The sequence below is a fragment of the Rhinopithecus roxellana genome, chromosome 8 (genome assembly GCF_007565055.1).
Source record: "Rhinopithecus roxellana isolate Shanxi Qingling chromosome 8, ASM756505v1, whole genome shotgun sequence".
Classification (NCBI taxonomy): domain Eukaryota; kingdom Metazoa; phylum Chordata; class Mammalia; order Primates; family Cercopithecidae; genus Rhinopithecus; species Rhinopithecus roxellana.
Window position 1 is genome coordinate 123,710,021 of NC_044556.1, and position 24,020 is coordinate 123,734,040.

A 24,020-nucleotide genomic window follows, 5' to 3' on the forward strand; every position below is an offset into this window, starting at 1 on the left:
TGACTACTGATGGCTCCACCTGGACCCACCAACTGTTCCTGTGGCTCCACCCAGCAACGACTCAGTAGGCAGAAGGACCATCTCCCATACCCCTATGACTGCACCCCCAACCAGTCAGCAGCAAGCACCCATTGCCTAGCCATCCCTACCCCGTTCCCCAAACCACCTTTGAAAAAAACCCTAGCCCCCAAATGTTCCAGGAGGCTGATTTGAGTAATAATATAACTGATTTGAGTAACAATAAAACTTCTTCAATTTTTCCACTCAACGTTGTGTAAAACTCTTTCTCTGTTGCAATCCCTATACCTTGATAAATCATCTGTATCCAGGCAGCAAGCAAGAAGAATCCACTAGGCCACTACATCTGGATCTAAAGGCCATGCATTTTCCACTACAAGCTAATTAACAAGAGGTATCCTTTCCCCTCAGAAACAACTAGACAAACCTGTGTAGGTTCTACATAAAGAACAGTTAAAGAAAATCTGGTTAATACTTAGCCGAGTATACTTATCAGGAAATCATCAACAGTCTTTCTCTGACATTCCTGAAATTGTAATCCCCACCTTACACTTGTATCACTTGTTTTCTAAATATTAATATACAGTAAAATTCAGGTGACTGTGTGCTATGGGAAAATCTGGAGGAAAAGATAACTTGAAAAATATACTTTTTTGGCTCTGCTTGCTACTGAAAAAAAATTTTTTTAAGAAAATATACTCTTCCTCCCTAACATTAAAGTGAATCCACAGAAAATGCGTTTGGTGAAGTGTCTGGTGGTGAATACTAAGTAAAAAGGGCAAACTAACACAGCCTTAGAGCCTGGATAAAATCCTGGTGTCTTGAAAGTTCGACTGTGGGAAATCTGGAGGGTAAGGGCTATCTCTGATCTATGTAACTTCTGCACCTTGCACATAGTAGAGGCCTGACAGATACACGCCAACCCATGTGTGCAGGCAATAATCCAATCCACAATTAGGAACATTGTGCCAAAAGGAGACCCACCAACTAAAAAGAAATAAAAATTCTTAGCTTTCTGTGACTACCCTTTGACTACTGCCTTTGCTGACAAAAACAAAGAAGAAAAGAGGAGGCTTCAGTATTCAAACACTGCCAGTTCCGTAGTGAACTCTAAAAATGGTTACTCTTGGGATACAAAGAACCCTCACGAAGATAAACAGCCTTCGAGGTTACCCGAATGCCCCAGCAAAGGGCACGACTACTTCCGGAGCCGCACCGGAACCCCTTGGCTGAGTATGTGGCTTCCTGCGGGAACGGTTTAAGAATAGGACTACTTCCTCCTTCTGGACATGGGCGGGTGAAGGGAAAGGAAATAGCTCTAAGAGCGGCATCCTGCCTGAGCTACCAGCGGTGGAGGAGGAGGCAGAGAGGAGTGGAGGGCGGAGTAGACGGAGGAGGCTGCGGCAGAGAAGAAAGTGTCAGAGCCGGTAAGTGAGCCAGCCGCCTTAGAGCAGGGGACAGCGGACAGCGCCCCAGGGCTCGCTTCGCAAATATGTGGTCCCAAGTTGCTGAGCTGCCCCATGGGGTCAGGGGTGTGCTTCGTCGGTCGCCTGTCGGCGCCGAGAAGAGACTGTTGGGGCGCTGGGGCCGGGCCTTGCGGAGCGCCAGAGTGCGCTCTTGCTGGCTGACAGCCTATCTCAGAAGCCAGAGGAGGCCCTGGGCTGTGTCCTGCTTGGTAGTGCTGGGGTTCCGCACCCTGGACAGCTTCCCCAGACAGTGTTCGGAATTCAGGGAAGAAAGAAAGTACTGTGCGCCCCCATTTAACCCTCGGGACCTGGAGAAATCCTGCTACGTGGGTAGTGAACATTGTTTCGGGAACTGAAGGAAATGCATGTAAAGAGTGTTAGTCTGGAGCCATACTTTCCCTGCCCTGTTCAAGCTCCCTGGGCTGTCGGAAGCGGAGTTGTTTGTAAAGGCAAATGCCGACGCCTCCTCCTCCTGTCACTTCGGGACAAGTTAACAACCTTCAGATTCGTTGTTAAAGCAGCGTGTTCCCTATGTGATCTATCAGGTTAGTACTGCTGTCGGTATCTGGTGATTGCTCTGTAAATATACTTGTTGGCGAGATCACTGTTAAATATCTCCAAGCACTTTTTGAAGAGGAACAAGACTGACCTAACAGTCAGGACTATTTAGCATACTTTACCTCCCCTTTACTTTAATCGTTTTAGCATGCAGAGTAAAGATAGTAATCTTAAATGTGCTAGATTAAGTTATTGTGCATCTGCAAAAGGCCTGTGATATAATAGGATATGAAACTCTTGATAACTGACGAAATGAGTGAAATGATTAGATAAATATTGTTAGTGTAAAGATCAGAAATAGCTTTTATTAAGTTCCTGCTTTTCTGTTGTCTTAGGTTCGGCTTTAGAGTGTGGTGAAGGGTACTTTTCATGGTGCATGGAAGGAAAGCCAATGCGCAGGTAGGCATTTAGGAAGAAAACCTTTGGTTTCACTGATTAAAATTCAGCATGTAATAATTTAAATTTTTAAAAAAGAGTTCCAATCTTACTAAATTCTGCTTGGAACTAACGAGTCTTGTTCTACAATAAATCAAAAGTAATATTAAGAATTAATCGCTTTTTAATAGAATAAAATACAGAAGTTAAATTTTTGAAAAGTGCCGTGGATTGTATGTAAACACTTAATTTTCCTTTTTTCATGTTTTTTTTTAAGGTAAATAAACATTAAGTTCATTATGATACTATATGGATTTATTATCTTCAATTCCCTATAAAATGTAGAGGATTCTGTTCCCATGTAAGAATCATAATTATTTATAATACACTGTACTGCATGCCTAATTATGGTTTTGGTTATTTCCTTTATGTTCAATAATACATTTGTTCTGTTAATTAAAATAGCTGCATTGCAGGGAAGATTGTATAAGGACTAAAATAGGTATTAGACATAATAACTTACTCCATAGAAAAATAGAACAATGTCTGGGAAAATATAGACAATTAAATAGGCCCTCCCAACCCTAGAATTTAATAATGCTTTTTCTCACTCTGTTCTAACAAATGAGACTAGAATCTTTATTGATACAAAATCAGCCCAGTTCTATTTCTTTGGTTTTTACATTTGTTTTCTATTTATTGAACTCTATTTAATCATTTGTTATTTAACATCAAAGGTAAACAACTTTTGCAGTTCTTTTAAGAGAAGAAACATTTTATAATGGGAATATGACTTATAACTCAGAACTTGGAGCAAGAACAAGAATGTATATCTTTTTCCAAATCTGTTATTGATTTATCAATTGACCTTGAGCTGTTCACCTTCTCTGTACCCCAGCTTACTTCTTTAATGTATCTAATCAGGATATTGGGGATTAATGGATATTTGCAAATGCTTTAAATGTGGGAATGTTTTTGGTTTATCAGTAGTCTATATAAAATACTTAATCACTCATGCCTACTCCTTTTTTTCCAGATGAAAAGATGTTATCAAGGTGAAAAATATCATTATCTTATTTATATTTTATTCTGTGGCAGGAATAATATTTTACCACAATGTACATGAAAAAATTAACAACATATATTAAATGCTTCATCACTTCATTCTAACTTTATTGCAAAACCCACTGATTGTGTCTCATCTCCAGCTACCATAAAATGTCATGTCTTATGTAATTGCTAAAATAAGAGCTTATTATTTTTTAAAAGAATAGCAGAGTGTGGGAATGTTTTTGGTTTATCAGTAGTCTATATAAAATATTTGCTTAATCACTCATACTTGCTCCTTTTTTCTTGCTTTATTACATAATACTGTCAGCTATTCAAAATCATGTTGGATAATTCTAGTGCCGTTAATTGTTAAGTTACAGCTCCTTCTTCATCACTGTCACTTGGCCAGAGCCTAGCCTACTCACATTGGTCTCTGGTCTTACTTCCACCTGCTTCCTACATTCAATCACGGTCACACTTCCCTATCCTTTTCTTGTTGGGCTGTCATTTTTGCTGATTTAACCCAGAAGGCAGTCTCTGTAATGCTGGGTTTATACTCAGCTGCTATTAAAGAAACTTTGAGAAGTAACTTTTTATATTGAGACTGTTTGAATACATGTTCATTCTGCCTACTAGATTGAGAGCTCTTTTAGTCTCATGTCTTCCTATATTTGCATCACTAGCACCTAATGATTACTGAATAATTGTTTAAATAGGACTGAACAGTTTCTGCAGACTTTGCCCCTCCAAAAAACAAAAAAACTCTATGAACAAGAAAAGACTGAAAATTATTGTTAAAGGTATTCTAATTTTTGATTATAAAGTTTTATGAAATCAATTGGCATTTTATTATTAAAGTTTCATTGCATCATTTATTTATGTACCATCATTTGCATACACAGTGCAAAATTTAAAAGATACAATAGGATATTCAGTGAAAAGTTAACTCTCCCATTGCTGACCCCAGTTCCCAGTTCTTCTCTCCAGAGGCAACCACTGTAAGCAGTTTCTTATGCATTCTTTTAGAGGCATTATAGTTCACACACAAATATATGTAAGATGTCTTATCTTTTCTTTTTTTTAATTTTTATTTTGTAGAGACAGGCTTTTGCCATGTTGCCCAGACTGGTCTCAACTTCCTGGGCTCAAGGAATCTGCCTGCCTACTCCTCCCAAAGTGTTGGGATTACAGGCGTGAGCCACCACACCTGCCCAACATTAGTAGCTTTTAAAAAGAGAAGATGGCTGGGCACAGTGGCTCACGCCTATAATCCCAGCACTTTGGGAGGCTGAGGCAGGCAGATCCCTTGAGCCCAAGAGTTCAAGACCAGCCTGGGCAACATGACAAAACCCCATCTCTACAAAAAGGAAACAAAAAAAATTTAGCCAAGTGTTGTGGCAGATGCCTGAAGTTCTAGCTACTCAGGAGGCTGAGAGGATCACTTGAGTCTGGGAGGCAGAGGCTGCAGTAAGCCGTGATCACACCATTGAACCCCAACCTGGGCAACAGAGCAAGACACTGTCTCAAAAAAAAAAAAAAAAAAAAAAAGACACAAATGTTGCAGGGCATAGTGGTTCATACTTGTAATCCCAGCTACATAGGAGGCTGAAGCAGGAGGATTACTTGAGCCCAGGACTTCGAGGCTGTGGTGATCACGCCACTGCACTCCTGCCCGGGTAACAGAGAGAGACCCCATCTCTTAAATAAATAAATAAATAAAAATAAGAAAATAAAATGCATTTGAAAAGACACTAATGTCAGCATATCATGCACGTTCTTCTGTATCTTTATTCACTTGAAAAATTGTTTTGTAAATTGTAACAAATGCATATAGACTTACCTTCTTCCTTTTAATAGTTATGTAGTATTCCGTTGTCTATAGGCACCTTTGTTAACCAGTCCCATTTGAGAGAGATTTATTTCAACTGTTTTGCTCTTACAGCCAGTTCTGTCTGCAATGAATATCCTTGTAGGTGGTTTCTGCCCAAATGTGTAAGTATAGAATAAGTTCTGGCTGGGCACGGTGGCTCATGCCTGTAATCGAAGCACTTTGGGAGGCCGAGGTGGGCGAATCACAAAGTCAAGAGATCAAGACCATCCTGGCCAACGTGGTGAAACCCCTTCTCTACTAAAAATACAAAAATTAGCTGGGTGTGGTGGCGTGTGCCTGTAGTCCCAGCTACAGTCCCAGTTGGGAGGCTGAGGCAGGAGAATCACTTGAACCCGGCAGGCGGAAGTTGCAGTGAGCCAAAATCACACCACTGCACTCCAGCCTGACGAAAGCATAAGACTCCGTCTCAAAAAAAAGAATAAGTTCTTAGGTTTAGAATTGTCTAAAGGGTATGTACATTTTTAAATTTTGGTGGACATTGACAAATTTTTGCCCTTAGAGTTACACCAATCCATAGTCTTTACCAACAATGTGTTTGTTTCCCAAGATATTATTTTTTAATCATTCATTTATTTAGAGATACCAAATATTTTGTAATGTAATTCTTCCAAGTTTCCTTGAATATATTAGTAGAAAACTGAGCCTGATTGTAGAAATTGGTTTATTCATATGTCAAACCTTTATATAATATCACTCTATTCCTGTATATTGTGTGATACAGATCAAGTGATGAAAACAGATATCATGATACAATATTGGCCTGGTGCAGTGACTCATACCTGTAATCCCAGCACTTTGGGAGATGGAGGAGGCAGGAAGATCACTTGAGCCTAGGTGTTCGAGGCTGCAGTGAGCTGTGATTGCACCACTGCACTCCAGCCCAGATGACAGGGTGAGACTTCATCTCTAAAATGTAATTAGTTAATTAACTAACAAACATTAACAGAATTTTAATAGAGATGTAAACTTAGAGGAGGGAACTGCTCTGTGGAGATGAGGAAGCGTCACAGAGATGGCAACATTTGAGCTGGATCTTCTAGGAAGAATAAGAATTTACTTCTAAAGAAGGGAGTTAATTAAGCACACCATAAAAGGAAGGAACAGCTTGTGCAAAAAAAAAAAAAAAAAGGAAAGAAAAGAGAGAGCACCAAGACCCAGAATTGTCTGACATGCATGGAACAGTGAGTATATGTGGAGTATAGGCTATTTTGGGGAAGAAGGGGAAGTAGAAAATATGGAAATTGAGGCTACAACCATGGGAAAGAATTCAAACTTTATCCTTTAGGTATTTAAGAGCCAATGGACATTATTATATAGATCATTTGTTCTTTGAGCTGATTTCTAGGCACATGGGGGATGGATTGGAAAGAGGGAAGAAATTATGGCAAGGTAATGAATTTAAAGTAGTTGTGGTAGTTTAGATAAAAGAAGATGAGAACCTGAAGTAGATCTATGGCAGTTAGGGTTGAGAGAAGAGGGTGGAATTGAGAGCTTGTATAATAGTAAGATCAAAAGGATTTGGTGAACATGGAGTGAGAAAAAGGTAGTGTTATAAATGACTCCAAACTTAGGAAACTAGGTGCTGCCATGATAAGATTAAAAAGAAAATACAGGAAGAGGAACAGGTTTCAGTAAGCCAAGAATAGATTCTGTTTCATATACGTTTAATATTATTGTGTTTGGGAAACAGCCAGGTGGAGATATCCAGCATTTGATTGGAATATGAGTCTGGGGCAGAAGAGAGATTTGGGCTAGAAATTTTTTTAAAATGTGAGTCATCAGTACTAAGAAGGTTCTTCAAGCTGTAGGCATAAGTGATGGTAGAACAGAAAAGGAGAATGCTGAGGACAGAACTGTAGTGAGTACCGGGATGTTTACGGTGGGGCCTAGCAGGAAGACCCCATAAAGTCTCTAAAATGAGTAAGAAGCTTTACATGCTTCGAGTCTTATTTTATTTAACAGTATCTAGAGTTTTTATTGATAGTTTTTTACTCACATTGAAGGATAGCTGAGCTACTCCTTGAGTTTAATTTCAGAAGACAAAATTTCCAATCTCATATCTTTGAAATTTTCAATTTGTTCTAGTCAGTCTAAAGTGTATGCTTAAAAATAGTGGTAAAACATATACTTGCTTGATTTGACTATTCCCGAGTGTGGCATGCACTGTAGGTTAGCTTGCGCATCTCTTCCTTTCTTCCACCTGCTATAGACACTAGAAAATTAAATACTCTCCTTGATTTCTTAGTTGTCTCTGCATATGGGAAGGGCTGTGTGACACCGTGCTACCAATGAGATGTCAGCAGTAGTTGTTGAGGGGTATTCTAGGAAGGCTTTTGCTATCCTGATATAAAGGGAAACTAGCATGCTTGCATGAGGATTTACCCTTCCTGCTCCATCTTGGTCTCGATCACTGGACCAAGGCACCCAAGGCTTATGCTCATTTTATCAAATAAGCAGTGCTGAGATGCCTTGGGACTAAAACATTCACAACCAATTTTCAAATAAAGAGGTTAATAGCTTGGCTTTCTGGTGTGGAATCAGGTATAGAATATAGTGCCTATTGGGACCCCTTCTAGTAAGCAGTACTGGCACTTTGAGATATTATTTCTGTTTTGAGGGTTTATATACCCAAATCTCTAGCTCTCTCTATTCAAGTTTATTTAGGACTATAAATGAGGGTCAGTGCAACTGAATCTTTTTTAAGGTTAAGTTGTTAATTTTCAAAGTAAAACAAAATTTTTGAAGTAGGAAAGGTGAAATGTTCATTTAGATAGTGTATTAGTCCATTTTGCATTGCAATAAAGAAGTACCTGAGACTGGGTAATTTATTTTAAAAAAAAAAAAGAGGTTTATCTTGGCTTATGGTTCTGCAAGCTATACAAGAAGCACCTGTCACACATGTCACCACACCTGGCTAATTTTTAAATTTTTTTGTAGAGCTGGAATCTCATTTTATTGCCCAGGCTGGTCTCAAATTCCTAAGCTCAAACGATCCTCCTGCCTCAACCTCCCAAAGTGCTTGGATTACAGCTGTGAGCCACCATGCCCAGCTAGTTTTTACATTGTTAAATGGTTGAGAAAAAAAGACAAAAGATGAATAATATTTCCTGAAGTGAAAATTATATGGATGGACACCAATGGCTGGGGGCATGGTGGCCTACACCTGTGATCCCAGCACTTTGGGAGGCTGAGGCAGGAGGATAACTTGAGGCCAGGAGTTCTAGACCAGCCTGGGAAACAGAGAGAGACACTTTGTCTCTACAAGAAAATTAAAATTTAGCCAGGCGTGGTATTATGCACCTGAGGGCCTAACTACTCAGGAGGCTGAGTTGAGAGGATCGCTTCAGCCAGGAGCTTGAGGCTGCAGTGAGCTATGATCACACCACTGCACTTCATCATCAGTGACAGAGCAACACCTTATTTCTAAAAAAACCGAAAAGAAAAAAAGATTCTACTATACTAATGCAGTAATAAGAGCTTTTTTTTCTTTTTTTTTTCTTTTTTTGACACGGAGTTTTGCTTTTGTTGCCCAGGCTGGAGTAGTGCAGTGGCGCAATCTGGGTTCACTGCAACCTCTGCCTCCAGGGTTCACACGATTCTCTTGCCTCAGCCTCCCAAGTAGCTGGGATTACAAGCATGCACCACCATGTCCAGCTAATTTTTGTATTTTTAGTAGAGATGGGGCCTCACCAGGTTGGCCAGGCTGGTCTTGAACTTCTGACCTCAGATGATCCAGACACCACTGCCTCCCAAAGTGCTGGGATTACAGGTGTGAGCCACCGCGCCTGGCACTATGGTATATTTAAAGGAAAAACGGAGACATTAGGTTAGTTTACCCACATTGTACTTAGGTGAAATAAAAAATTGTTCATATCTCAGTTCAACAGTAGCATCTTTATGTACATAACTAAGGTTGTGACAATAACACTTTACTTTCAGCATTCAGTGTCAGTATTCCAGGAATTTTTGAGTTGGTCTTTTGTCTTTGTTACTTTTTTAAAAAAGAAGCTTGATTTTACCACTGTTAATCATGTGATTTATTCTTTCAGCAGCTACTATGTACAAGGCACCATTTTAGCTTTGTGGTTAAAAGCATTCTTGATTGTTTATGTGGATGATAAAAATTATTCTTTAACGGTTCAGCTTTATGTTTTAGTCTTTAAAATTGCCAAGCACAAACAGTGATGTTTTTACCAGATGTATAAGTATTTTGGAAAAATTGGTTCTTGTTGGAGAAAAGAAGAACCATGTTTTTTGTTTTCATGTTACATCTTTGCAATGCACATACAATTTCTTCTTCCTAGAACGTCCTTATAGATTTTTCTGTCCTTCTCAGGAGACTCCTTTTATACCTTTGTGTTTTATTATACTGTAGTTCCTGTCAGTGCTACAGCTTTGGAAGTAGAAGACTGATAGGGATGCTGTCCTTTGCAGGCTAGATATTAGACTCTCTCAGTAGTGGTAGATGACTCGTATCTGAGAGAGACTCACATGAGGCTGACCTAGAACTCAGTGATCACAATGCTTGAGTCATCCCCCTTTTAAGTAGCATGGTACTTTTGGAAGAATTTTCCATCAGAGGACTGCTTAATAAGAATCAGAAACAGAAATGTACCGATCTGGAGCATGGATGTGAGACACTTCCCTTAAGCTCTGGGAAAACCCAGTGTAATATTCTATTTTACAACAAGACACACACCCTTGTGGTAACCTGATAGATGACACGTGTCAGATCCAGAATCTTTCTGAATGATGTTAAACAAATACTTCATAGATTTTGCCTTTCTGAATGACTTTTAAGCTTTATTTAGGTATAATTGATATACAAAAAATTGTACATATTTTATGTATGCATTTTGATGAGTTTGGACATACGTGTACACCCATGATATCACCACAATCGAGGTCCTAAACATATGTATCACCTCCAAAAATTCTTTTTTTATATGTATATAAACATACACATACATTATATATATGTTTTTGGGTATTTTTTTTTTTTTCTAGAGATGGGGCCTCACTATGTTGCCCAGGCATGTCTCAAACTCCTGGGTTTAAGGGATCCCCCCACCTCAACCTCCCAAAGTGCTGGGATTACAGGCATGAGCCACTAGGCTCAGCCTAGCTCCAAAAATTCTTACGTTTGAACCACATCTTTTGTCCTGGTTGCCCTCTTACTGGTTATTCATGTATCTCTTCCTCTAGAGATTGCTTCTTTATATTACTTTGAATTTCCCACAGTCTATAGCAAAATGCTTTGTACATTAAAAGCAATTAGTGAGTATTTGTTAAAAGAATAGTTATTTTAATTAAGAGTCACAGATTGTCTTTTCTCTGCATGTTTATATAATGTGATGATATAAAAATCCAAATATCTTATTTCTAATTATTTGTCAGTAATTTGTGACTTTTACCTAGTAATTTCGCACCTGAATTTCCGCATATGAAATATAAATAGAAGATACAAATTTTCAAGCCAGGCATGGTGGCTCACATCTGTAGTCCCAGCTACTTGGGGGCTGAGGTGGGAGGATCACTTGAGCCTGGGAGGTCGAGGTGGCAGTGAGCCATGATCAAACCACTGTATTCCAGCCTGGGTGATAAAGCAAGACCCTGTTGCAAAGAAAAGATACAAATTTGTATCTTATGTATTATCTGGAATGACTTTAAAGATAATAAAATTATTTTAAGTATTTTATCAATACTTAAAGGTAATTCTGAAAATTTCTTAGACCATCCAGTTAATTTTAGTTAGAAAAGGGATGACATAAGTTCACTTTGTTAGGCTTATTCTCTTAAATATGAAATGCATTTTATAGGCCTCTTTTACCAAATTATTTGACTCTTCTTGATATTTCACTGATGAAGTTTTTCGTGATGACCGAATCTTAAAAAAAAAAAAAATCTGTATTTGGTGTAGTTTCTTGGGCTTTTAAAAATAGTTGTACAGAAATTTGGATAATCCATAAGAAAAAAACAAAACAAAACCTTAATTTGAATTGCTAAATCATCCTAGAAACTCTTCCCTCTCCTCACCTCCCAGTACTCACATGAATTACAGTAATTAAATATTCACAGTACCTCAGGAGATGCGTGGTTTACCCTAAAGCATCCAGAGACTGAAAGCTTCATGATTTTGAGTAAGTCACGTAACCAAATTAGTTTCTTCATCTGTAAAAGGAGGGCATTATGCTAGATGATCCGATGATCCATTCCATTCCATATCTAGATCTCCACATAAGCAAGAAGGGGCAGTTTTCATATTTGAAGACTTGTGAAGAACACCAACTTGTAAGATTTATAGACACATACATATATACTCTGATCCTGTAAGGCAGTGTTCATCAAATTTGAGCAATTTACAGATACTCCACCACCTTTTTGTCCAGAACCCATTTTAAAGGAAAATAATTATTGCAGCTTCTAAAAAATATGTCCTTTAACACAAGTTTAGACAACATGTACCTAAATGTACAGGAAATGCCCAACTTATAGACTTCTACAGTTTATGTATACTAGCTCGAGCCCTCATGTTTCTCTAAAGCTTTTGTTTAAAAACCAAAAACGGCCAGGCGCAGTGGCTCATGCCTGTAATCCCAGCACTTTGGGAGGCTGAGGCAGGTGGATCACGAAGTCAGGAAATCAAGACCATCCTGGCTAACATGGTGAAACCCCGTATCTACCAAAAATACAAAAAATTAGCCAGGCATGGTGGCACGTACCTGTAGTTCCAGCTACTTGGGAGGCTGAGGCGGGAGAATGGCTTGAACCTGGGAGGCGGAAGTTGCAATGAGCCGAGATTTTGCCACTGCACTCCAGCCTTCGCGACAGAGCCAGACTCTGTCTCCAAAAAAAAAAAAAAAAAACCAACCCAGCATGGTGGCATGTGCCTTTAATCCCAGCTACTCAGGAGGATTGCTTGAGCCTGGGAATTCAAGACCAGCATGGGCAACATAGTGAGACCCTCATCTCAAAATTTAAAAAACAATTAATAAATATAAAAACCCAGCAACAATAAATTGTAGACTAATCTGAAAAAGAGAGAGATTCTTTTCCTTCTCCCTTCTTGTACCTATTGTTCCTTGCGTCTTGGGACTTCAAAACTCAGGGCAGTGGCATTTAAACTTTTTTGATACAAACTGCAGTTTACAAAGGGAACCAGTGATGCATATCTATATGAATTTGTGTGTGTACATACATGCAATTGAACATACTTAATGAAATGTATGCTGTTACTTTCTATTTCATTTTTTAATGCTTCTTATGATGCACTGAATTTTACAACTAAACCTAGTCCCCATTTACAGCACTCTTACCATAGAAAAATACAAACCTCCAAATAAATAAACTTTTAGAATCAACTTTTAAATACTACTTATTTATAAATTGAAGAATGTCTGTTTATGAACTTATTTATTTTATAATCATACCAAAACCTCAGTGATTCAGACCAATTTGACAGCAGTTTGACATATGTAGTACTTTTAATTGAGGCTTATCATATTTAATATCTCTAGATAGGAAATTAGACCCAAATTAGTCTAACAAAATCGACCTGGAGGCTCTTTGGAGTCCTGCTGAATCATCATTTAGCTTGCCATCTTCTTTACTATTTTAATCTCAGTAAACTTTGAGGAAAAGATTCTATGTAAAGATAAATTTCAATCCAGACTTTTTTTTCTTGAGACAGGGTCTCTCTCTGTCACCCAGACTGGAGTGCGGTGATGCAATCTCGGCTTACTGCACCCTCTGCCTCCAGGGTTCAAGTGATTCTTGTGCTTCAGCCACCCAGGCAGCTGGGATTACAGGCATGTGCCACCACACATGGCTAATTTTTCTGTAATTTTAGTAGAGACAGGGTTTTGCCACATTCACCAGGCTGGTTTCGAACTCCTGGCCTCGAGTGATCAGCTTACCTTGGTCTCCCAGGGATTACAGACATGAGCCACCACACCCGGCCGTCAATCCAAACTTTTTAGATTGTCTTTAATTCAAAATTTAACTATTAATTGAAGCATGTTAACTTGGGCTTAATTTTTTAAATGGATAAGCATAACCACCTTATCTAAAAGTTTTATTACCATAGTAGTTGGAATTTAAATGGTTTATGTAGACCAGGCATGTTGGCTTATGGGAGGTGGAGGCAACAGGATCACTTGAGCCCAGGAGTTTGAGACCAATCTGGGCAACACAGTGAGACATCATCTCTACAAAAAAAATTAAAAAAAAAAAATCACCAAGCTAATTACATTTTCTTATTGCTTGGATTACAGACATTTAAGGGGAGAAAAGAGTTTATAATAATACTGCCATCTTCTCTCTCTCCCCCATCATTCCTATAGGTGTACCAACATTCGACCAGGAGAGACTGGAATGGATGTAACAAGCCGCTGCACCCTTGGAGACCCCAACAAACTGCCAGAAGGGGTTCCCCAACCTGCCCGCATGCCCTATATCTCAGACAAGCACCCTCGACAAACCTTGGAAGTGATTAACCTTCTGAGAAAGCACCGGGAGCTATGTGATGTAGTGCTAGTTGTGGGCGCCAAGAAGATATATGCCCATCGAGTCATTTTGTCAGCCTGTAGTCCCTACTTCCGAGCTATGTTTACAGGAGAATTGGCAGAGAGCCGTCAGACAGAAGTAGTGATCCGGGACATCGACGAGAGGGCTATGGAATTACTGATTGACTTTGCATATACCTCCCAGATAACAGTAGAAGAGGGCAATGTTCAGACTCTTCTGCCAGCTGCTTGCCTCCTCCAGCTAGCAGAAATACAGGAAGCCTGCTGTGAATTCTTAAAGAGACAATTAGATCCTTCTAACTGCCTGGGCATTCGGGCTTTTGCTGACACACATTCATGTCGTGAGTTGCTAAGGATAGCAGACAAGTTCACCCAACATAACTTTCAAGAGGTGAGTTGCACTTGGTGTTCCAATGCACTTATGACCTATTTGTCAGAGAGCAATATAGGTTCACATTCTGTTAAATTGCCTGGGTATTTCCTGCTGATTCTAACTCATAATAGCAAAGAAATAAGTTATTATAAATCCTAAACCTGGCTTTTATTTTAGAGGCCAATTTTGTGTTCTGCCAGCAAAAGTTAAGATTTAGGGATTGATTCTCCATAACTGTATTCATAAAAGTATAAGGAAAAAAAAGAAAACTAAAAAAAAAAGGTTAATTTATAAGCCAAAATAGTTTAATTCCTATGCCTGATAGGATACCTGGTATCATCATTTATATAAGATATTTCCTTCCTGATTATGTGGATTATTCAGAATAAATTATAGATTATAGCTTATTTGGTAAACTAATAATCTGAAAAGATGAGTTTAGATGTCATCAAAAGACTTTTCATTAAACCTGCTATCTTTCCCTTATTTATTTAACAAATATTTGTAAGGCTACTATGTTTAAGCCACTGTGCTTGGGAACATAGGGTACAATAGTGAACTAGAAATCTAGAGTCTCTGTATTCGTGGAGTTTATAATCTAGCAGGGAAGATAATCATTAAACGCTTAATTATACAAATAATTAACTACAGTTAATGGGTGTTACAAAGCAGCAGTCCTGGATGATTTAAGAGTGTATTACAGAGAAATTTAACTTTGGTTCTGGAACAACTTGTGCAAAATCCTGAGACATTAAAAAGCATCACTAGTTTGAAGACCTAAAAAAAAAACCAGTGAGACCCAGAGACCAAGGTGGTTAGAGGATGTTACATAGTGATTACACAGAAAGAAGAGGGCTAAATAACACTGAGGTTGATAGACTACATTAAGAATTTGAGATTGGCCTGGCACAATAGCACATGCCTGTAATCCCAGCACTTTGGGAGGCTGAGGCGGGCAGATTGCATGAGCTCAGGAGTTCAAGACTAGCCTGGGCAACATGGCGAAACCCTATCTCTACAAAAAATACAAAAATTAGTCGGGCATGGTGGCGTGCGCCCCTAGTCCCAGCTACTTAGGAGGCTGGGGTGGGAGGATGGCTTAAGCCCAGGAGGTAGAGGTTGCAGTGAGCCAAGATCGTGCCACTGCACTCCAGCCTGGGTGAGAGAGCCAGACCCTATCTCAAAAAAAAAAAAAAAAAAAAGAATTTGAGATTGATCCTAAGAGTGCTAGAAAACCATTAAAGGGTTTTAAGCAAAGGAAAAACATTGTCTGTTTTATAACTTTTTTAAAAAATCATATTTTTATTTATTTTGCAGCTCAGGACCATACTTTTTTTTCCCCCAATCGTTTTTTGGAGAACAGGTGGTGTTTGATTATATGAATAAGTTCTTCATTAGTGATTTCTGAGATTTTGGTGCACCCCCCACCCGAGCAGTGTACACTGTACCCAGTGTGTAGTCTTTTATCCCTCACACACCTCCCACACTTCCTCCTGAATCCCCAAAGTCCATTGTGTCATTCTTATGACTTTGCATCCTCATAGCTTAGCTCCCACTTATAAGGGAGAACATAGGATTTTTAGTTTTCCATTCCTGAGTTTCATCACTTAGAATAATGGTCTCCAGCCAGCTCCATCCAGATTGCTGCAAATGCCATTATATCTTTGTTTTTTCTTTTTCTTTTTCTTTTTTTTTTTTTTGAGACAGAGTCTCACTGTTGCCCAGGATGGAGTGCAGCAGGGCTCAGTCTCAGCTCCCTGCAACTTCTGCTTCCTGGGTTCAAGTGATTCTCCTGCCTCAGCCTCCCAAGTAGCTGGGACTATACGTACACGCCACCATGTCCAGCTAATTTTTGTATTTTTATTAGAGATGGAGTTTCACCATGTTGGCCAAGCTGGTCTCAAATTCCTGGCCTCAAATGATCTGCTTGCCTCAGCTTCCCAAAGTACTGGGATTACAGGTGTGAGTCACTGTTCCTGACCAATATATCGTTCCTTTTTATGACTGAGTAGTATTCTGTGGTATATGTACATACCACATTTTCTTTATCTACTCATTGATTGATGGCCATTTGGGCTGGTTCCATATTTTTGCAGTTGCGAATTGTGCTGCTATAAACATGCGTATACAAGCGTCTTTTTCATATAATGACTTCTTTTCCTCTGGGCAGGTAACCAGTAGTGGGATTGCTGGATGAAATGGTAGATACACTTTTAGTTCTTTAAGGAATCTCCATACTGTTTTCCATAGTGGTTGTACTAGTTCACATTCCAACCAACAATGTAAAAGTGTTCCCTTTTCATCACATCCATGCCAACATCTTTTTTTTTTTTTTTTTTTTTTTTAATTTTGAGACAGAGTCTCACTGTGTTGCCCAGGCTGGAGTGCAGTGGCATGATCTCGGCTTACTGCAACCTCCGCCTCCCAGGTTCAAGCGATTCTCCCACTTCAGCCTCCTGAGTAGCTGGGATTACAGGCATTTGCCACCACACCAAGCTAATTTTCGTATTTTTAGTAGAGATGGGGTTTCAAAATGTTGGCCAGGCTGGTCTCAAACTCCTGACCTCAGGTGATCCGCCCACCTTGGCCTCCCAAAGTGCTGGGATTACAGGCGTGAGCCACCGCACCTGGCCTATTTTTTATTTTTTATTTTATTTTATTTTTTTTTTGAGATGGAGTCTTGCTCTGTCACCCAGGCTGGAGTGCAGTGGTGCGATCTCGGCTCACTGCAAGCTCCGCCTCCTGGGTTTACGCCATTCTCCTGTCTCAGCCTCCCAAGTAGCTGGGACTACAGGCGCCCGCCACCTCGCCCGGCTAATTTTTTGTATTTTTAGTAGAATTTTAGTAGAATTTTGTATTTTTGTATTTTTAGTAGAGACGAGGTTTCACCGTGTTAGCCAGGATGGTCTCGATCTCCTGACCTCGTGATCCACCCGCCTTGGCGTCCCAAAGTGCTGGGATTACAGGCTTGAGCCACCGCGCCCGGCCAATTTTTTATTTTTTTAAATTATGGCCATTCTTGCAGGAGTAAAGTGGTATCACATTGTGGCTTTGATTTGCTGATCATTAGTGATGTTGAGCAGTTTTTCATACATTTGTTGACCATTTGTATATCTTCTTTTGAGAATTGTCTATTGGTCTTTAGCCCACTTTTTGATGGAATTGTTTTTTTTTCTTGGTGATTTGTTTGAATTCCTTGTAGATTCTGTATATTAGTCTGTTGTTGGATCCGTAGTTTGCAAACATTCTCTCCCACTCCGTGGGTTATGTTTACTCTGCTGATTATTTCTTTTGCTGTGCAGAAGCTTTTTAGTTTAAGTTCCATCTATTTATCTTTGTTTTTGTCGCATTTGCTTTTGGTTCTTGATCATGAACTCATTGCCTACACCAATGTCTAGAAGGGTTTTTTCCAATGTTATCTTCTAGAATTTTTATGGTTTCATGTCTTAGATTTAAGTCTTTGATCCATCTTGAGTTGATTTATGTATAAGGTGAGAGATGAAGATTCAGTTTCATTCTTCTACACGTGGCTTGCCAATTATCCCAGCACCATTTGCTGAATAGGATGTCCTTTCCCCACATTATGTTTTTGTTTGCTTTGTCAAAGATCAGTTGGCTTTAACTATTTGGCTTTATTTCTGGGTCCTCTATTCTTTCCATTGGTCTGTGTACCTATTTTTATATGAGTACCATGCTGTTTTGGTGACTATAGCCTTGTGAAATAATTTGAAGTCAGGTAATGTGATACCTCCAGATTTGCTTAGCCTTCCTTTGGGTATGTGGGCTCATTTTTGGTTCCATATGAATTTTAGGATTGTTTTTTTCTATTTCTGTGAAGAATGATGGTGGTATTTTGATGGGAATTGCATTGAATTTATAGATTCTCTTGGCAGTATAGTCATTTTTACAATATTGATTCTACCCATTCGTGAGCATGCTATGTGTTTCCATTTGTTTGTGTCACCTATGATTTCTTTCAGCAGTGTTTTTGTAGAGACTTTCACTTCTGTAGTGAGATATATTCATAAGTATTTTATCTTTTTTTTTTTTTGCAGTTATTATAAAAGGGGTTGGGTTCTTGATTTGATTTTCAACTTGGTCGCTCTTCGTGTATAGCAGTGCTACTGGTTTGTGTACATTAATTTTGTACCCTGAAACTTTACTGAATTCATTTACCAGTTATAGGAGCTTTTTGGATGAGTCTTTAGGGTTTTCAATCTTATCGTCGGCAAACAGCGACAGTTTGACTTTCTCTTTAATGATCTGGATGCCCTTTATTTCATTTGTTTGTTTGTTCTAAGAGATGGGGTCTTGCTCTGTCCCCCAGGCTGGAGTGTTTTGGTGCAAACACAGCTCACTGCAGCCTTGACCTCCTAGGCACAAGTGATCCTCCTGCTTCACCTACATAGTTGGGACTACAGGTGAACACCATCATGCCCGGCTAATTTTTGTATTTTTTTGTAGAGACAGGGTTTTGCCATGTTGCCCAGGCTGGTCCCAAACTCCTGAGCTCAGGCAATCCACCTGCTTCGGCGTCCCAAAGTGTTGGGAGTACAGGCGTGAGCTGCTGCACCCAGTCCTGGATGCCCTTTATTTCTTTCTCTTGTGTGATCGCTTTGGCTAGGACTTAAAGTACTATGTTGAATAGAAGTGGTGAAAGTGTGCATCTTTGTTTTGTTCCAGTTCTCAGGGGGATGCTTTCAGCTTTTCCTGTTCAGTATAATATTGGCTGCAGGTTTGTCATAGATGGTTTTTATTACCTTAAGGTATGTCCCTTCTATGCCGATTTTCCTGAGGGTTTTAATCATAAATGGATGCTAGATTTTGTCAAATGCTTTTTCTGTATCTATTGAGATGATCATATGATTTTTGTTTTTAATTCTGTTTATGTGGTATATCACAGTTATTGACTTGCATATGTTAAACTATCCCTTCATCCCTGGTATGAAACCCACTTGATGATGGTGGATTATCTTTTTGATATGCTGTTGGATTCAGTTAGCTATTATTTTGTTGAGGATTTTTGCATCTATGTTCATCAGGGATATTGGTCTGTAGTTTTGTTTCTTTGTTATGTTCTTTCCTGGTTTCAGTATTAGGGTGATACTGGCTTCATAGAATGATTTAGGGAGGATTCCCTCTTTCTTTGTCTTTTGGAATAGTGTCCGCAGGATTGGTACCAATTCTTTTTTTTTGGAGACAGAGTCTTGCTCTGTCGCCCAGGCTGGAGTACAGTAACACGATCTCAGCTCATTGCAACCTCCGTCTCCCGGGTTCAAGCGATTCTCCTGCCTTAGTCTCCTGAGTATCTGGAACTACAGGCACCCAACACCACGCCCAGCTAATTTTTTGTATTTTAGTGGAGACAGGGTTTCACCATTTTGCCCATACTGGTCTCAAACTCCTGAGCTCAGGCATTCCGCCACCTCAGCCTCCCAAAGTGCTGGAATTACAGGCATGAACCATCGCGCCTGGCCCAATTCTTCTTTAAATGTCTGATAGAATTCAACTGTGAATCCATCTGGTCCTGGACTTTTTTTGTTGGCAATTTTTAAAATTGTCATTTCAATCTCACTGTTGTTATTGCTCTGTTCAGGGTTTCTGTTTCTTCCTGGTTTAATTTAGGAGGGTTGTACATTTTCAGGAACTTATTAATCTCCTCTAGGTTTTCTAGTTTGTGCACCCATCGGTTGTAATATCTCCCTTTTTTTTTCTCTCTTTTTGAGATGGGGTTTCACACTTATCGCCCAGGCTGGAGTGCAGTGGCACAGTCTCAGCTCACAACAACCTCCACCTCCCGGGTTCAAACAATTCTTCTGCCTCAGCCTCCTGAGTAGCTGGGATTACAGGCACCTGCCACCACGCCCAGCTAATTTTTTTATTTTTAGTAGAGACAGGGTTTTGCCATGTTGGGCAGGCTGGTCTCGAACTCCTGACCTCAGGTGATCTGCCCACCTTGGCCTCCCAAAGTGTTAGGATTACAGGTGTGAGCCACCGCACCCAGCGCCATTTTGTTTCTAATTGAGCTTATTTGGATCTTCTCTCTTTTCTCGGTTAATCTTGATAATGGTCTATCCATTTTGTATATCTTTTCAAAGAACCGGCTCTTTCATTTCTCTTTTGTACTATTTTTTCTGTTTCAATTTCATTTAGTTCTGCTTTGATCTTTATCATTTCTTTTCTTCTGCTGGGTTTGAGTTTGTTCTTGTTTATCTAGTTCCTTGAGGTTTGACCTTAGATTGTCTATTTGTTTTTGTTTTTGTTTTTGTTTTTGTTTGAGATGGAGTCTCGCTCTGTCGCCCAGGCTGGAGTGCAGTGGCTGGATCTTGGCTCACTGCAAGCTCCGTCTCCCGGATTAACGCCATTCTCCTGCCTCAGCCTCCCCAGTAGCTGGGACTACAGGCGCCTGCCACCTCGCCCGGCTAGTTTTTTTGTATTTTTTAGTAGAGACGGGGTTTCACCGGGTTAGCCAGGATGGTCTCGATCTCCTGACCTCGTGATCCGCCCGTCTCGGCCTCCCAAAGTGCTGGGATTACAGGCTTGAGCCACCGCGCCCGGCCAGATTGTCTATTTGTACTCTCTCAGAATTTTGATGTAGGCATTTAATGCTATGAACTTTCCTCTTAGCACCACTTTTGCTGTATCCCACAGGTTTTGCTAAGTTGTATCACTATTATTGTCAGTTTAAAGAATTTTTAAATTTTCATCTTGATTTCATTGTTGACCCACAGATCAATCAGGAGCAGATTATGTAATTTCCATGTATTTACATGGTTTTTGAGATTCCTTCTGGAGTTGATTTCTCCCCGCTGAGAAGGCAGGCAGGGCTTTCAGGCCTTGCCCCTCCCTGCCTGCCATGGCTTCAGCTTCCATGTTGTATCTGCACTTCTCGTTTGCTTCCCCCGGATTCTGCCCAGGAAAATTTGCACTCAGTCAAAATTGTTACACAATTTACCTGGAAGTCTCCTTCTTTCTGTGGCCCTTCCCCAGTTCCACTGGCTGTTCTCCCCAAGGACCAAGTCAGAAATGGCTTCCCTGGGGACCAGGACTGCCTACAGGACTCTTCCTACTGCTGCTTTTACTTTCATATGTCACTAAATTAATTTCAGTTCTAGGTAAGAGTAAATCCTTCTCCCATAATCTGAATTTTCAGGTTCTCCAGTGAGGATGTGTGTTCAGAGGTGGGCTTTGCCCCTCTCATACTTTGGGCACTCAGTTTTTTGGCTCAGATTTTGCAGCTGCAAGCCACTTCTATCAAAGGATCTGTGAATTCTTTTCAGTTTTCCTGGTGTGTTCCTCTGGTGGTTCTTGGAGTAAAAGTTCACAATGTGAATCTCCACACACTGTTCTGTCTGTCCAATTGGAAGGTGCAAGTTAGTCCTGCCTCCTATCTGCCATTTTTTACATATTTTCTATTTTATGCTTTAATACCACCCTCTGTCCACCAGGATAACCTCCAATGGATCAAACATTTAAACATACAAAATAAAACCATGAAAATATTACAAGATGACATGGAGCAATTTCTTTACAATCTTGAAGTGAAAAAGGTCTTTCTAATTGACTAACCCAGAAAAGACAGAAGAGAAAATTGATAGATTTGACTACATAAAATTCAAAATGTTCTTCATGGTAAAACAAAGCAAAACAACAATTATAAGACGAAAGTCAAAGGCAAGCTGGGGAAAAATATTTGTAAATCGTCCTTTCTGGTGGTGATGACCTTCCCACGAGAACATGCCTCTTGCAAAGGATCTCTTTCATCCCTCTCCGGAAGAGGAGAAGAGGAAACACAAGAAGAAACGCCTGGTGCAGAGCCCCAGTTCCTACTTCATGGATGTGAAATGCCCAGGATGCTATAAAATCACCATGGTCTTTAGGCATGCACAAACCGTAGTTTTGTGTGTTGGCTGCTCCACTGTCCTTTGCCAGCCTACAGGAGGAAAGGCTTACAGAAGGATGTTCCTTCATATGAAAGCAGCACTAAAAGCACTCTGAACCACGATGAGTGGGAAACCATCTCAATAAACACATGTTGGATTAAACAACAATTGTAACTTGTATCATGGACGACGTTAATCTCCTTATGTCAAGAGCTCCTGTTGGTCAATAACACAAACTGATGACCTAACAGAAAAACAGGCCATAAACAGAAAAGAAATTCAGATTCCCCTTAAATGTATGAAATCTGCTTGTTTAAAATAACTAAAACACAAAACTACATGAAAGTAACATTTTTTATCTATCAGATTACAAATATCCAGAAATTTTATACACCCTGTTGGCAAGGCTGTGGGGAAATAAGATCATTGCTAGTGTGAGTATAAGTTAGTACAACCCTTTTGAGAGGAACTACGGTGGTATCTGTCAAAGTTACACACTTTTTACACACACTATTTTGACTCAGCTTCCTACTTCTGGAAATTTGTACTACAGGTGTACTGGAGAATGGAACAGTTTGCCACCATAAACAAGGTCAACAAATCAATACCAATGAGATCACCTGAGAGGGGAGAGAGAAGAAAAAAGCCCTAAAATGTTTCCAATATTGAGGGATAAGTGACTGGCAATGGTAACAGGGAATATTTAGAGAGGATAGAAGAAAAGAGCAAGCATGGGTTGTGAGATGCAAAGGAAAGGATTATTTTAAGAAGGATATATATGTGTATATATGCATATATATATACACATATATACACATACATATACACATGTATGTATATGCATATATATACACATATATACACATGTATATGTACACACATGTATATATACACATATATCTCAGCATATATATATATGCTGAAATAAAAGTTATTAATAGTATTAGGTCCATTGGCCTTAAGAAACATTAAAACATTACTAACATTTTGGTACTACAGAAGAATGTAAGCAGGATACAATTCAGACACCATAAAAAGATTAATTTGATTGCATAAAAGTTAAAATTTTTTGTTCTTTCCAACATAAAAAGCATCATGAACTAAAAAATTGATGTCAAACTCAGAAAATCTATTTGGAACATACACAACAGAAAAATGCTAATTCCCATGAGCTCATCCAAGTTTAATCAGAAAAAAAAAACCCATGAAAAACACAATGGAAAAATAAGCAAAGGGTATAATAAGGAATGTGTTAAAAAAAAAAAAAAAAGAGGGTCAAATGGAAAATAAACGTGAAAGGATGCTCAACCTCACCTATAATTAAAGAAACGTATTTCAAAACAAAATACCACTTTTTTTAGCCTTATCAGACTGGAAAAATACTATTTAAACTTTATTTGAAAAAAATCAAATTTATAGGAAATCACAGGAATAAGACAAAACTTTTATGTACCCTTTGTCCAAATTCACCAATTGTTAACATTTTCCCTCATTTACCTTATCATTTTCTCCTTGCTCTGTAAATATTTTTGTTTGGGTAATTGGGGGGTATATTGCCAATAGCATATTCCTTTACTCCTGAATACTCCTATATTCCTTTTATATTCTTTTACTCCTTTACTTTCATATTCCTTTATTCCTGAACACTTACTATGATGGTTGCAAAGTGGTGATTTAAAAAAAAAAAAAAGAAAACTCCAGTTTCTGTCTACATTCTGCTATAGGATAGAATTTTTCTTAACCCGTATTGATTGATTAGCACTGTGGACTTATGGGCTTATTCTATTCAGTAGATTATAGTCCTTTGTTGCTATTTATTGTTTTGATGCATGGTAGATTCTGGTTTATCCTTCTTGTTTCCTTTTGCAAAATTAAATACAT

The 24,020-nt window shown here is 39.2% G+C and overlaps 1 protein-coding gene across 4 annotated transcripts in view; it reads left to right on the plus strand.

The window, feature by feature from the left end:
- The first annotated feature begins 1,281 nt into the window (after positions 1–1,281).
- Positions 1,282–24,020, plus strand: part of KLHL20 (kelch like family member 20) — a 66,783-nt gene continuing 44,044 nt past the window's right edge. Inside the window, exons 1-4 of one of the 4 annotated variants that reach the window (XM_010367368.2) lie at positions 1,282–1,445; positions 1,898–2,029; positions 2,378–2,441; positions 13,701–14,274. In XM_010367368.2, the coding sequence (XP_010365670.1) occupies positions 2,419–2,441; positions 13,701–14,274 (597 nt within the window). In that variant the 5' untranslated portion in view covers positions 1,282–1,445; positions 1,898–2,029; positions 2,378–2,418. Of the gene's footprint in view, positions 1,446–1,897; positions 2,030–2,377; positions 2,442–5,409; positions 5,460–6,198; positions 6,251–13,700; positions 14,275–24,020 lie in introns of those variants that run through there. The other 3 variants (XM_030936660.1, XM_010367367.2, XM_030936662.1) reach the window with 3 other exon arrangements.